Here is a 14,410-nt window from a genome sequence, read left to right as displayed (position 1 = left end):
CAATGTACTACATTCTGCATTCCGATATCTCCATATACTGATGTATCACCTTCAAGTTCAAGTTTATTGTTATTCAACAGTACAATTGTTTACCACCAAACAAAACAATGTTCTTCTGGACCAAGATGCATGACACAGTACACACAACATGAAGTAATACAACCGCTAATAAATTAACAAATAATGAGATGCATATGTGATACAAGTTTAAAAATAAACAGTATAACTATTGGCGCCAGTAGCTAATCTGTTTGCTTTCAACAATCAACACACACAAAATGCTGGAGGAAATCAGCAAACCAATTAACGTACTGACCTACTTTATCTGTGGGAGGGAACGCAAGTACTTGAAGGAAACAGATGCACATATGAAAATGATGCACTAACTTTCTTACAGTGGTTGCTGACATTGAACTCCAAACTCCAATGCCCCAAGCAGTAATAGCTGTAACCTCTATGGTACCCCAAGATAGTTTCCCTGATATTGCGAGTAGACCACCTTTAAAAATGTGCTGTACAAGTAATCTGCGCGGAGGGTGGCACGATAGTGTAAAAGTCAGCGTGACACGGCACACCAGTGTAACGGATTGTGTCTAGTGCCGGCAATCGGGGTTCAATTTTCCCCATTGACTGCAAGGAGCTTGAATGTTTTCCCTCTATCTGCATGGGTTTCCTCCAAGTGCTCCAGTTTCCTCCCACATTCCAAAGACTTACAGGTTAGGATTTGTAAGCGATGGGCATGGTACATTGGTGCCAGATGCATGGCAACACTTACAAGCTGTCTCCAGATGCCCAGAAGTTGATTTTGCCCATAAGTTGGAAAAAGCACAATATCACTCAGTACTCAATACTGGAGTGATGGCTTTAAAAACACAGAAAACTGATTGTGAAGAACAATAACTCAAAATAGAGGGAAAAAGGAAACTAGTTCTGCCATTCATAGAAATGGGCCGCGTATGCACATCAGACTTTCTTGTTTCTAAGTAGGTATATCATTAAGTCTGGCAACTGTCACACAGGGACGTTGTGTACTACTTGACCATCACTGACATCCTCTACAACAGTCCTCATTAACAAACATTCAACCCTGACCTCTGCGTCTGGTGAGACACATCACAGGAATCTGCACTCAAAGCAAATCCTTACTGTGATCGAACCACTCTTCCTAGCCGTTCTGGCATGAATAGGCACAGCTGACTACAGAGTAAAACTTCAGTATTTTATCTTACACAAGCAAGCTTTAATAGTGTAGGTTAAACTGGTTATGTTAAAAAAATTCTGATTGTTGTATGTTTCTAGATACAATTATCCATGGACATTATGTCACTATTTTCGTTTTCTTTTTGCACTTCTTATTTAATTTATTATATATATATTATTATTAATATTTTAATATTGTAATTTACAGTATACTACGGGTGCCACAATTGTGTAGCAGTTAGCATGCTGTTACTACAGCTCGAGGTGTTCCCAAGTTTGGAGTCAAATTCTGGCTCTGTCTGTAAGAAGTTTCTACGTTCTCCCCATGACATTGTGGATTTCCTCTGGGTGCTCCAGTTTCCTACTACATTCCAAAGGTATACCAGTTAGCAGATTAATTGGGTAAATAGTCCTGTGATTAGGTTACAGTAAAATAGGTGAGTTGCTGGGCAGTGAAGCTTGGTGTGCTGGAAGGGCCTGTTTCGTGCTGTATCTCTAGATAATAAATAAACATTTTGCACTGTCCTGCTGCCACAAAACAATAAAGTTCACAACGTAAGTCATTGATACAAACCATGAGTCTCACTCTGATTGAGTAGAGAGATGTGAGAAGGGGCTTACAGTTACGCTGTTGATGGAGACTGTGGAAACTGCTGCTTCATGCTGTTGGAGCTGACTGAGATAGGTCAGGGTGTTAAGGTCCCAGATGATGCAGGTCCTATCGCGTGATCCACTCACGATCACATTATAAGGTAAACATACCGCCAAGCTAGTGACAGCTTCTGTGTGTCCATGAAGAACCTCGGATAAAGAATAAATCACATTTGTGAGTTCATGATGTCGTACCTTTAAGTAATTTTTTAAGTGATTATTACTTTCTAGAAAGTACTTGAATGGACAAAGCCTGGAAAGGTACAAACTATGTAACTGGCAAAACTTTGATGGACTGAGGCGCCAGTTTCAGTATCATATTGCTCTCCAATTCTTTGACAATAACACATTCAGTGGCAGGAGTGGAATCTGGTGTGGCCTCCTACTGCCACAGCCTATCTACCTCTAGGATTCAGAGATTCTCTTCTGCACACCACTGTTGTAATGTGTGGTTATTTAAGTTATTACCACCTTCCTATCTGCTTGAACCAGTCTGGCTATTCTCCTCTGACCTCTCTCAATAACAGACCACTTTCACCCACAGAACTGCTACTCTCTGGGTGATCTTTATTTTTCTCACCACTCTCCATAAACTCCAGAGACTGCTGTGCATAAAACTCCCAGGAGATCAGCAGTTTCTGAGATACTCAACCCACCGTATCTGGCACCAACAATCAAATTCACTTAGATCACATTTCTTCCCCATTCTGATATTTGGCCTGAATACCAGCTGAACCTCCTGAATCTAACTGCATGCTTTTATACATTGAGTTGTGGCCACATGATTGGCTGATTAGATATTTGCATTAATGAGCAGGTGTAAAGGTGTACCTAATAAATTTGCCACTGAGTGTATGTATGAGGATATTTTCACTAAAATTAAATATTTTCAATCAACTCAGAAAACTATCACATATATTATATTTTATGACCCTCTCTCAAAGCCATCGTTCAGTACGAGAATGAAAGGAAATGCTAGAGAAGACTAGGACTGATCCAGCAAAGATCTGATTTAAAGACCATAAGACATAGGAGCAGAATTAGGCCATTCATCCCCTCAAATCTGCTCCACCAGAACAGAGATGAGGAGGAATTTCTTTAGCCAGACAGTGATGAATATGTGGAATTTATTGCCACGGATGGCCGTGGAGGCAAAGTCATTGGGTATATTTGGAGGTTAATAGGTTCTTGATTAGTAAGGGAACCAAGCTTATGGGGAGAAGGCAGGAGAATGTGGTTGAGAGGGATAATAAATCAGCCAAGAGTCTGGCACTACACAAGGAGTTATTCAATTCCACACAGCAGCGAGAAACATCATGAGTTCCAGTTTGTCACCAGGGAGGTGAGCATGGGAAACAGTGGCTGTGTGGGTTGAGGGTCCATGCAGAAGTCAGAATCAAGAATAGCTGATACTAATTGGAATTACTGCCATAAAACAACAAATTTCACGACATACAGTAGGTTAGTGACAATAAAACTAATTCTGATTCTGAATGTAGCAAACATAGCCATATTACTAAAGAAAGGAGGGAGAGACAAAATAGGAAATTATTGACCAGTCAGCATTCTATCAGAGTTAGGAAAATGTTAGAATTTGATATTAAGGTATTAGTTAAAAAGGCACTTAAAAAATAATAATAGGTTTGGACAAAGCCACCATGAATTTCTGAAATTTAAAGCATGCCTAACAAAACCACTGGAACTTTAGTTGCACACACAAAATGAAGGAGAAACTCAGCAGATTATCTGGCATCTATGGAGAGGAATAAAGAGTCTATGTTTCAGGCTGAGGTCCTTCATCGGGATTTTCAAAACACCTGTGATAAGGTACCACATAAGAAACTGTTGAACCAAATCAGAGCATATGATGTTGTGGGCTGATTGGTTAATGGATGGGGTATGAATGAATATGTCACTTTCAGACTGGAGTCCATGAATACTGGGGTGTTGATGTTCACGGTCTTTCAGTGATTTTGATGAGCAAAAAAAATCAATTCACCTCTTTCAACACCATGTTTTTCGATTTTTCTTTGCTGCTCGATATTTTCCATACGCAGATCACGCTGCTCGTCCCGCCAGTAAGAACCATGGTGGGCGTTGGGCACACAGCACACAGGCACTGTCCCCAGTCCGACAGGCATTCAAACACCATCAGGCTCTGTGTTAGCAAGGAGAGCACGTTCAATAGTGTGGCCTGGTTCAATATGTGCTGAATCTCTCAGTCCACCTGCACTTCAAAATATCTAAAGCAAATTGCGAGATTAACAGATTGGCAAAAAGAGTCTGCTGGAGGAACTCAGCAGGTCGGGCAGCATCTGTGGATGCATGGGGTGGAAGATGTTTCAAGTTATGACCCTGCTCCAGAACTGAGTGTAGAGGGGAGGTAGTCAGTTTAGAAAGGTGAAGGGAACTGATGAGGCGGGAACTAGCAGGTAATACTTGGAACCGGGTGAAGGGGTGGTATTTATGTATTTATTTTTATTAAGAGATACAGGCCAATGAGCCCATGCTACCCAATTACACGCGTGACCAAGTAATCTACTAATCTGTGCATTTTTAGAATGTGGAAGGAAACCCACATAGTTACAGAAAGAATGGGAACTCCTTACAAGGAACAACGTAATTGAACCTGTGTCACTGGCACTGTATTTGTATTACTCTAACTGTTACACTACCGTGTCACCACTAAGTGATGGGGAGATGGATCCAGGCAGGGGAGGGGAGAGCAGGAGGTGGACGCCTGTTATTTCTCTCTGTGACTCCACCTTACTTGGTCAGCTTCACAATTCAATCAACCGCCTCTGCTGCCTTTGTTTGCATTCCAATCTCCGCTTCTCGGGAAGCCTACCTGTCTTTGTGTCTCTTTCTCCTGTGACCACCATCTCTCACTCACAGCTAGACTGTACAGAAACCTGACTAACTGGGATCAGACACAGCACAGAGTCTCACTATCTGCTTGTCTCGTATATTTGTTTCATCAAAAAGAACATTTCAAGTGATAATACATTAGTTCCATTCCCTCTTCTCATCAAGGCAGAGATACAGGAGCCTGAAGGCTCACACTCAACGTTTCAACAACAGTTTCTTCCCCTCTGCCATCAGATTTCTGAATGGGCAATGAACCCATCAACACTCCTTAACTATTTTTTTGCTCTCTTTCTGCACTATTTATTTAATTTCACTTTTATATACAAACATTTGTACTTCCAATTGTAATTTATAGTATTTTATTAATATGTGATACAATGTATTGTTGCCACAAAACAACAAATTTCATGAAATATTGCAGTGATATTAAACCGCATTCTGATTCTGAGAGGGTAGTTGTCATCCTGCAGAATCCAGGTTTGGAGCAACTGATTTACAAGGAATGGTTCAGCAGCTTGGGTAGGTAGCTCAATGAACTTAGAGAAAGAGATGATGTAATTAAAACATGGGATTTATAGAGGGTTCAATGGCAAACACTGGGAGGTTAGACTTCCCCACTTGGGAGATTCCAGTACTAGACAAAGTAGTCTCAGGATAGTAGGACATACACTTCCTCTCCCAAGTGTTGTCAGTCTTTGGAATTCCTTGTTCAGAGAGTTGTTGACATTGAATCTATGAATATATTAGGAAAGGAGGTAGATTTTAAATCTGCAAATAATCAAGGGTTATGGGGCAAAGACGGGAAAGTGGGCTTGATCTTTCTTCGTAAGACCATTAGCCCATCAGACACAAGAATAGAATTAGGCCATTCGACCTACTGAGTCTGCTATACCATTTCATCATAGTTGATTTGATGCCCTTACTAATTAAGTATCTATCAACCTTTGCTTTAAAGATACCCAATGGTTTGGCCTCCACAACTGTCTGTGGCAATGACTTCCACAGATTTACCACCCTCAGGCTAGAGAAATTCCTCCTCATCTCTGTTCTAAAGGGAACTCCTTGAATTCTGAGGCTGTGCCCTCTGCTCCTAGACTCTCTCACCAAGGGAAATATTCACTCTATTTAGGCCTTTCAATATTCGGTAGGTTTCAATGAGATTCCTGCCTCCCCCATTCTTCTAAACACCAGCGAGTACAGGCCCAGAGCCATCAAATCCTTTCATTCCTGGGATCATTTCCATGCACATCTTCTGGTCCCTCTCGAATGCTAGCACATTCTTTCTTAGATAAGAGACCCAAAACTGTTCACAATACTCCAAGTCATGATCCTGTTCAGGGATGGAGCAGGTGTAAAGTGACCCCCTCCTATTTCCTATCCTGTAATTTTCGCAATATTCACAAACATGTGGTGTCCGTCGAGGTTGCAGCACAGATGGTGGAATCTGACATGAAAGAGTGGAGCATGGAACCTAAAAAGGGGAGATGTGGGGGGGAGCAGATGGGAGGGATCCAAGTGGGAGGAGCATGTAGCTGGTGGGTAGATGGAGTGTCTGGAGAGGGTGATGGGGATGGTGGGAGTGTGGGAGGTGCTGAATGGATTAGGAGAGGGGGAGGGAGAGAGAGAGAAGAGGTTTAGAGAAGGAGGAGGTTACATGAAAATGGAGAATTCAATGTTCATGTCATTGTGTGGTCTTGAAGGCAGAAGATGAAGAAATATTGGCTATCAGCAGTTTATGTATTTTACGCACCTTGCTGTTACCATAGCTTCCCAGGGAACAGCTGAAGTCATCATAGCCCCAGGAGAAGGTTTTGTTCCAGACAGGTGGCATGAGCAAAGAGTTCTTCTCCACAGCAAGGATTTCTTTCTCAGTGACAACGATGTGTCCAACGGCTCCATTCATTAACGCTGTGTGAAATGAGAACAGTAAGGATCATTTATTTATTTAGAGACACTGTGCAGAACAGGTTGATCTAGTCCAATGTGCCATACTGCCCAGCAACTCTAGCCTAATCACAGGGCAATTTACAATGACCAATTGGCCTACTATCCTTTGGAATGTGGAAGGAAATCTGAGCACCCAGAAAAGTGCAGCCTTTTACAGAGGATAATTTTCAATTTGTACCAGCCAGCATGTCTTTGGAATGCTAAAATTAGCTTTATTTATCACATGTACATTGAAACACACAATGAAATGCGTCATTTGCATCAATGACCAACACAGTCCAAGGATCTGCTGGGGCAGCCTGCAGTATCACCATGCTTCCAGTGCCAACATATCACGCCCACAACTTACTAACCCACACGTCTTTGGAACATGGGTGGAAACCAGAGAATCCAGAGGAAACCCACGCAGGAAAGGAAGTACAAACTCCTTACAGAGTGTGATGGGAATCAATCCCCGATCAATGAACACTGGGTCAGTAAAGTGATTGTGCTAACCGTTATGCTACTGTAGTGTACAATACATTGCTTTACATCCTCAGCAAGGAGAATAAATCACAAAGACCAAGCAGGCAACGCTGAATAACACCGGCAGTGCAGTAATTCTGTAATCAAAGCACGGACCATCAAAAAGTTCAAAGTATAGTTATTATCAATGTATACCACATGCAACCTTCTTGCAGGCACAAGAAGTGGCAGATGGAGTTCAACCCAGATAAGTGTGAGGTGGTACATTGTGGTAGGTCAAATATGATGGCAGATATGACATATATATATGTCATATATATATATATATATATATATATATATATACACACACACATACACACACACATATATATATATACATATATATATATATACATATATATATACACATATATATATACATATATACATATATATATACATATATATACATACATATATATACATACACATATATACATATATATACACATATATATACATATATACATATATATACATACATATATATACATATATATACATACATATATATATACATATATATATACATATACATATACATATATACATATATATATATACATATATATACATATATATATATATACACACACACATATATATATATATATATATACATATATATATATACATATATCATGTCAAATATAGCATGAATGGTAAGACTCTTGGCAGTGTGGAGGATCAGAGGGATCTTGGGGTCTGAGCCCATAGGACACTCAAAGCAGTTGCGCAGGTTGACTCTGTGGTTAAAAAGGTGTATGGTGTATTGGCCTTCATCAATCATGGAATTGAATTTAGGAGCCGAGCGGTAATGTTGCAGCTATTTAGGACCTTGGTCAGACCCCACTTGGAGTACTGTACTCAGTTCTGGTCGCCTCACTACAGGAAGGATGTGGAAGCCATAGAAAGGGTGCAGAGGAGATTTACAAGGATGTTGCCTGGATTGGGGAGCATGCCTTATGAGAATAGGTTGAGTGAACTCAGCCTTTTCTCCTTGGAGCAATGGAGGATGAAAGGTGACCTGATAAAGGTGTACAAGATGATGAGAGGCATTTATCGTGTGGATAGTCAGAGGCTTTTTCCCAGGGCTGAAATGGTTGCCACAAGAGGATACAGGTTTAAGGTGCTGGGGAGTAGGTACAGAGGAGATGTTAGGAGTAAGATTTTACTCAGAGAGTGGTGAGTGCGTGGAATGGGCCGCTGGCAACGGTGGTGGAGGCGGATACGATAGGGTCTTTTAAGAGGCTTTTAGATAGGTACGTGGAGCTTAATAAAATAGAGGGCTATAGGTACAAGTGTTTGGCACAACTTTGTGGGCTGAAGGGTCTGTATTGTGCAGTAGGTTTTCTATGTTTCTAAAAAAATGTAATAAAATTCACAAAGGAACCCATACTACAAAGACAGTCATACTGTACATCCAATGTGTGAAAAAGAAAGAACAAATTGTGTAAATGATTTTTAAAAAAGCAAACAATCCACAGAACATGAACTGCAGACACCCCAAATTCCACACCACGGAGCCAGTTGGGCTCCAGCCGGTCCAAAAGCCCGATGGCTACAGTCCACAGCCACAGAGCCAGTTCATCTCTGAGCAAGTGCGATGCCTACAAGATGCAGCTGAGGTAAGTGAGGAGTAGTGATTTGGTCCTCCACCCTCAGCCTCAACAACTTAATCATTTTAATCTGGCTTGGTGCTTGAATCAGCCAAACATCAGTTCATTATAAGCTTTTGGGCCCATGCCCCACCTCTTCAGTCTGGCCTGAAGATTCAGCCCAGCCCAAATGCCATACACACATTTTCACCAAATATTTCAGGATACCAGTAAAATGCCAGGTCATACAGACACTTCAAAAGCATGCTTCTCAGCGAGAAATTACAGGCTGCAGATTGCAGAGATCCAGAAAAAGTATATTTGATAGAATTATTAGTAGTTCTGTTTGCTGCCTGCAACGCATCACTGTGTCTCACCAGCGCCATCTTCACAATATCATTTTTAACATCAAAGTCAAGTTCTTGCAGAACAGTGAGCTTCCGGTACTAAAGAATTCTAAAGCCCACTGTCATCTGGCCACATGAGAAACCCAGACACCAGCTGCGTTAACCTTTCCTGAAACAGCTGATTGTCTGTAGATGGTCAGGTTTTTTTTACTTCAAAGCTTATTTAATTTCTGGATAATATGAGCAGCATGGTATTGTTTTACAGTACCAGTGACCCTAGTTCAATTCTCTCCGCTGTCTGTAAGGATTTTGTACATTCGTTCCGTGACTGTATGGGTTTCCTCCACATTCCAAAGACGTTCTGGGAGAAAGCAGGAGAATGGGATTGAGAGGGAAAATAAATAAGCCGTGATGGAATGGCGGAGTGGACTTGATGGGTCAAATGGCCTAATTCTGCTCCTACATCATTCTGGTCCTATGGGTTAAGGTCAGTGAGTTATGGTAATGCTATGTTGGCACTGGAAGCGTGGCAACACTTGCAGGCTGCTTCCAGCACATCCTCGGGCTGTGTTGATTATTGACGCAGATGATACTGTATGTTTCGATGTGCTGTACATGTGACAAATAAAGCTAATCCAGTCCCTTTATTTTCATTGTCAGGGACACCATGACCACCAGCTGAAGAGCAGGGAACCCCTGCTGATTCTGTTATATTTGGTCACAGAGTACAACAGCACAGAACAGGCTCTTCTGTCCCTCTAGTCAATGCCAACCCAATCTTCAGCCTAGTTCCATCTTCCTGCACCCCAGCTATATCCCACCAAACCCTTCCATCCAAACTTCTCTTAAGTTTTACAAATGAGACAAATGTGACACATTTGCCCAGCATAAATACTTTATGAAGTTGGGCAGCAAGTCTGAGGAATTCTGGCAAAAGTCTGCAGATGGTTACCCATACCCCTCACAAACAACTGCGTTGTCGCTGTGACAGACAACAGATCGATCTGCATTTGAGCAGCTCTCATTGATTAGTTTACACACAATCAGGAGACACATCAAACTTTTTCAGTTAAAGGTTTATAAAGGTTCAGAGATCTTCGTTTTTAAATACCTATCACGGGAACAGCAGAGGGTTTCAGGTTCTGTAGGTGGTAGAAAAAGGGTTGGATGGAGGCAAACTGGAGACTGTCCTTCCCTGAGGAATACTTCGCTGGGACTGCACGGGCAGGATGAGCTTTCCTGAAAAGCTGAAAGCAAACAAAAGAGAAAGATTTGTGAGCCTGTTTAATCAGAGGAAAGCTCATCACTTCACAGCCTACACAGCAGAGGTGGAACTAACACCAGGTGGAGTGAAGGATGGTTGCACAGTAATGTAGTGATTAGCACAACGCTTTCCAGTACCAGTGACCCAGGTTCAATTCCTGACGCTATCTGTGAGGATTTTGTACGTTCTCCCCTTGACCACGTGAGTTTCCCCCACAATCCCAAGTCGCACCAGTTGGTAGGTTAATTGGTGATTATAAATTGCCCCGTGATTAGGCTAGGGTTAAGGCGTGTGGCTCAAAGGGCTGGAAGGGCCTATTCCGCACTGAATCTCAATAAATAGGCTATTGCTGAACACGGTTCTAACTGCCATTTAAGTTGGCCTGACACAGCAACAAGAGACCACAGATGCCGGAATCAGGAGCAGCACACAAGATGCTGGAGGAACTCAGCAGGTTAGGCAGCATCTGGGGTGGGGAGGGGATGGACAGATTGAGATTGAGACTCTTCATTTAGACTGAAAGACAGATGGGAGATACTGAGCATGAAAAGGTGAAGGAAACCCCTGCTTTATTCCATTTTCCACCTCCCTTCCCTATCAGATTCCATCACCACCTTCAGCCAGAGGGTGTTGAATCAGTGGAATTCATTGCCACAGGCAGCCAAGGAGGCCAAGTCATTGGACATATTTAACATGGAGGCTGATGGTTCTTGAGTTTTTAGAGCACCAAAGGTTAGAAGGAGAAGGCAAAAGAATGGGGATGAGAGGGAAAATAAATCAGCCATGATCGAATAGCGGAGCAGTCTCAATGGGTTGAGGGCCTACTTTTGCACCCACACCTATGACCTATGGTCTTATAGCTGACTCCAGTCCCACTGACAAGCTTGACTCTTAAGTGTCTGCTCTGCACGAGGACAATTAACGAGTAAATGATGCCATGAAACACGGCATCAGGACCCAGCAAGATTGCCCCACCTCTTAATATGATCATCGCTCACCCTACTTCTCAGTGTTCTTACTCTCTCCCCCCTTGTGTCCTGGAATCTATCCACCTCCTTCAGCAACTTGCTATCGGATTGAACTGTAGAATTGTTATTTTCCTTGCAGTTAATTTGTTTATGCTTGGTTGTGTTTGTATAATCACCTATGTTCAGTATGTTTTCTGCTAATCACTGTCACCTTTGTATGTATGTATTTATTTATTTATTGAGCTATAGTGCAGAATTCAAGCGTGTCATTCGAGCTGCACTAACCATCAATCCCCCGATTTAACCCTAGCCTAACCACAGGATCATTTACAATGACCAGTTAACCTAACAACCAGTATGGCTTTGGACTGTGGGAAGAAGCTGGAGCATGTGGAGGAAGCCCATGCGGTCATGGGGAGAACAAACAGACTCTTTACAGGCAGTGGTGGGAATTGAACCCAGATTGCTGGTACTGTAAAGTCTTGTGCTAACCACTATGCTGCCCCATTTGACTGGAAGACTCGCAGTTTCAGAGGTAGGTATCGCATCACTTGAAAAGGGGCTACCTTATTGGTAAACTTAATGGAATGTGAATGTCATTAACAGTCTGGTATAAGAGGACCAGACCATGTGGGTTTAGTTTGGGGCTTCAGAGTTCAATCCTGCTGTCCTGAGGTTGAACGTCCTCCCCATGGAACATGGGGGTTTTATATGTGTTCTCTCTTTGTTCATTTCTCTGTCACTAGGCTCTTTGTCTTTTGCTCTCTGTTCTCTTCTTTTTCCTTTATCTCCTTTGTTCTTGTATTGCATAATAAAAGATTCATAAGTAACACAGGTTATGCCTCATTTTTGACTTCAGAAGAACCTTGCATCACAAAAACATCAGGATCCAACAGTGACACACACACAAAATGCTGGAGGAACTTAGCAGGCCAGGCAGCATCCGTGAAAAAGAGTACAGTCGACGTTTCAGGCCGAGACCCTTCAGCAGGACTGGAGAAAGAAAAGATGAGAAGTAGAGTTAAAAGGTGGGGGGCGGGGGGGGGGGGAGAGAAACACAAGGTGATAGGTGAAACCGGGAATGTGAGGGGGAGAGGTGAAGTAAAGAGCTGGGAAATTGATTGGTGAAAGAGATACAGGGCTGGAGAAGGGAGAATCCAATAGGAGCGGACAAAAGGCCATGGAAGAAAGAAAAGGGGGAGGAATGCCAGAGGGAGGCAATGGGCAGGCAAGGAGATAAGGTGAGAGTGGGAAAAGGGAATGGAAATGGTGAAAACAAGTTGGGGGCACCATTACCGGAAGTTCGAGATATCAGTGTTCATGCCATCAGGTTGGAGGCAACGGAACACAAGATAAAAACACAAAATGCTGGCAGAACTCAGCAGGCCAGACAGCATCTATGGGAGGAGGTAGTGACGACATTTCGGGCCGAAACCCTTCATCAGGAGTGAAGTAACATGGGATGGTTGAGGGGGGGCGGATAAGAAGTGGGGGGGGAGGGATGAAGTAGAGAGCTGGGAAGTGATAGGTTGGAGGGAAATGGGCTAGGGGGAAGGTGGAGAATTATGGGAAATAAAAGAGAAAGAAAGGTAGGGCTGAGGGGAGATTATAGTGAGGGGGGAAAAGAGAGAGAAAGAGAACCAGACTAAAATTATGGATAGAGATAGGGATGGGGTGGGGGAGTCAGGGGTATCAACAGAGGTTATAGACCTCTATCTTGTGTCGCCTTGGAACACAAGATGTTGTTCCTCCAACCTGAGTGTGGCCTCACCGTGACAGTAGAGGAGGCCAAGGATTGACATATGGGAATGGAAATGAGAAGTGGAATTAAAATGGGTGGCCCCGGGAGATCCCACTTCTTCTGGTGGACGGAGTGTAGGTGCCCAGCAAAGCGGTCTCAACACCTACATCAAGTCTCACCGATATACAGGAGGTCACACTGGGAGCACCGAACACAGTGTATGGCCCCAACAGATTCACAGGTGAAGTGTTGCCTCATCTGGAAGGACTGTTTAGGCCCTCAGTGGTGGTGAGGAAGGAGGTATAAGGGCAGGTGTAATACTTGTTCCACTTGCAAGGATAAGTGCTGGGGGGAGGTCAGTGGGGAGGGACGAATAGACAAGGGAGTTGCATGGGGAGTGATCCCTGTGGAAAGCAGAAAGTGGGGGGGGGGGGAGGGAGGGAAAGATGTGTTAGGTAGTGGGATCCCATTGCAGATAGCAGAAGTTACAGAGGAATATGCGCTAGACTCTCTGAGGAACTCAGGAGGTCAGGAAGCGTGGAGGGGGATGGTTCGGGCCAAGACCCTTCTTCAGAACTGCAAAGAAAGGGGGAAGATGACAGAATAAGAATGTGAGGAGAAGGGAAGGGACACAAGCTGGCAGGTGATAGGTGAGGCCAGCTGAGGGGGAAGGTGGGTGGATGCAGGAGGGGGCAATGAAGCGAGAAGCTGGGAGGTGATGGGAAAGAGGTAAAGGGCTGAAGGAGGAATCTGACAGGAAAGAACTGTTTACCTACACTGCACTTCCTCACTCAGAGAAACCTCTTTGGAAATCATAACCGAAAAGGACCAATTTGAAAATTTCAAAGAAATCTGTAAAAATATTGAAATCACAAGAACTTGTACCTGTTTAGGAATCTGCCCAAAGTTACTGACAAAACCAAGAATGGTAGCTTTTTTCATTGGGTCCTTGATGTTATTAAGATCAACCTGATCATCGTAGAAATAAGGATGGAAAACATTAACTGCTTCAATGGCATTTGGACCCTTCTGCTTACAACCAAATATGAGGTCTATCCAGTGATGGAGACGGGTGGAGACGTGGTCACTTTCCAAAGCCTGTGAGAAGAGAACAGGACAGTGCATGAAGCAGCACATTAATTCCATTTAGTTCATCTTATTTTAAATGTACTAATTCTTGATTGATTTATTTTATTTATTGAAATAATCTTGCACTGATATTCAAGATCAAATAAACTTATCAACGTTCTAAGATTTTGTAAATCTAATTTAAAGGTTAATGTTTCATTTATTTAGAGGTACAACACAGAATCCTTCTG

General features: G+C 42.8%; 1 protein-coding gene across 1 annotated transcript in view; it reads right to left on the bottom strand.

Moving 5' to 3' along the window:
* Nucleotides 1-14,410, bottom strand: part of wdfy4 (WDFY family member 4) — a 427,205-nt gene that overhangs the window by 21,207 nt on the left and 391,588 nt on the right. Inside the window, exons 55-59 of the mRNA XM_073025649.1 lie at nt 13,977-14,189; nt 10,230-10,365; nt 6,470-6,627; nt 3,851-4,009; nt 1,822-2,001 (exon numbers count right to left, since the gene is read on the bottom strand). Of these exons, the coding sequence (XP_072881750.1) occupies nt 1,822-2,001; nt 3,851-4,009; nt 6,470-6,627; nt 10,230-10,365; nt 13,977-14,189 (846 nt within the window). The remainder of the gene's footprint in view (nt 1-1,821; nt 2,002-3,850; nt 4,010-6,469; nt 6,628-10,229; nt 10,366-13,976; nt 14,190-14,410) is intronic.

Source organism: Hemitrygon akajei, chromosome 21 (assembly GCF_048418815.1).
Source record: "Hemitrygon akajei chromosome 21, sHemAka1.3, whole genome shotgun sequence".
NCBI classification, from domain to species: Eukaryota; Metazoa; Chordata; class Chondrichthyes; order Myliobatiformes; family Dasyatidae; genus Hemitrygon; species Hemitrygon akajei.
Note: the sequence above shows the minus strand (reverse complement) of the source record. Positions and strands in the feature narration are given on the sequence as shown.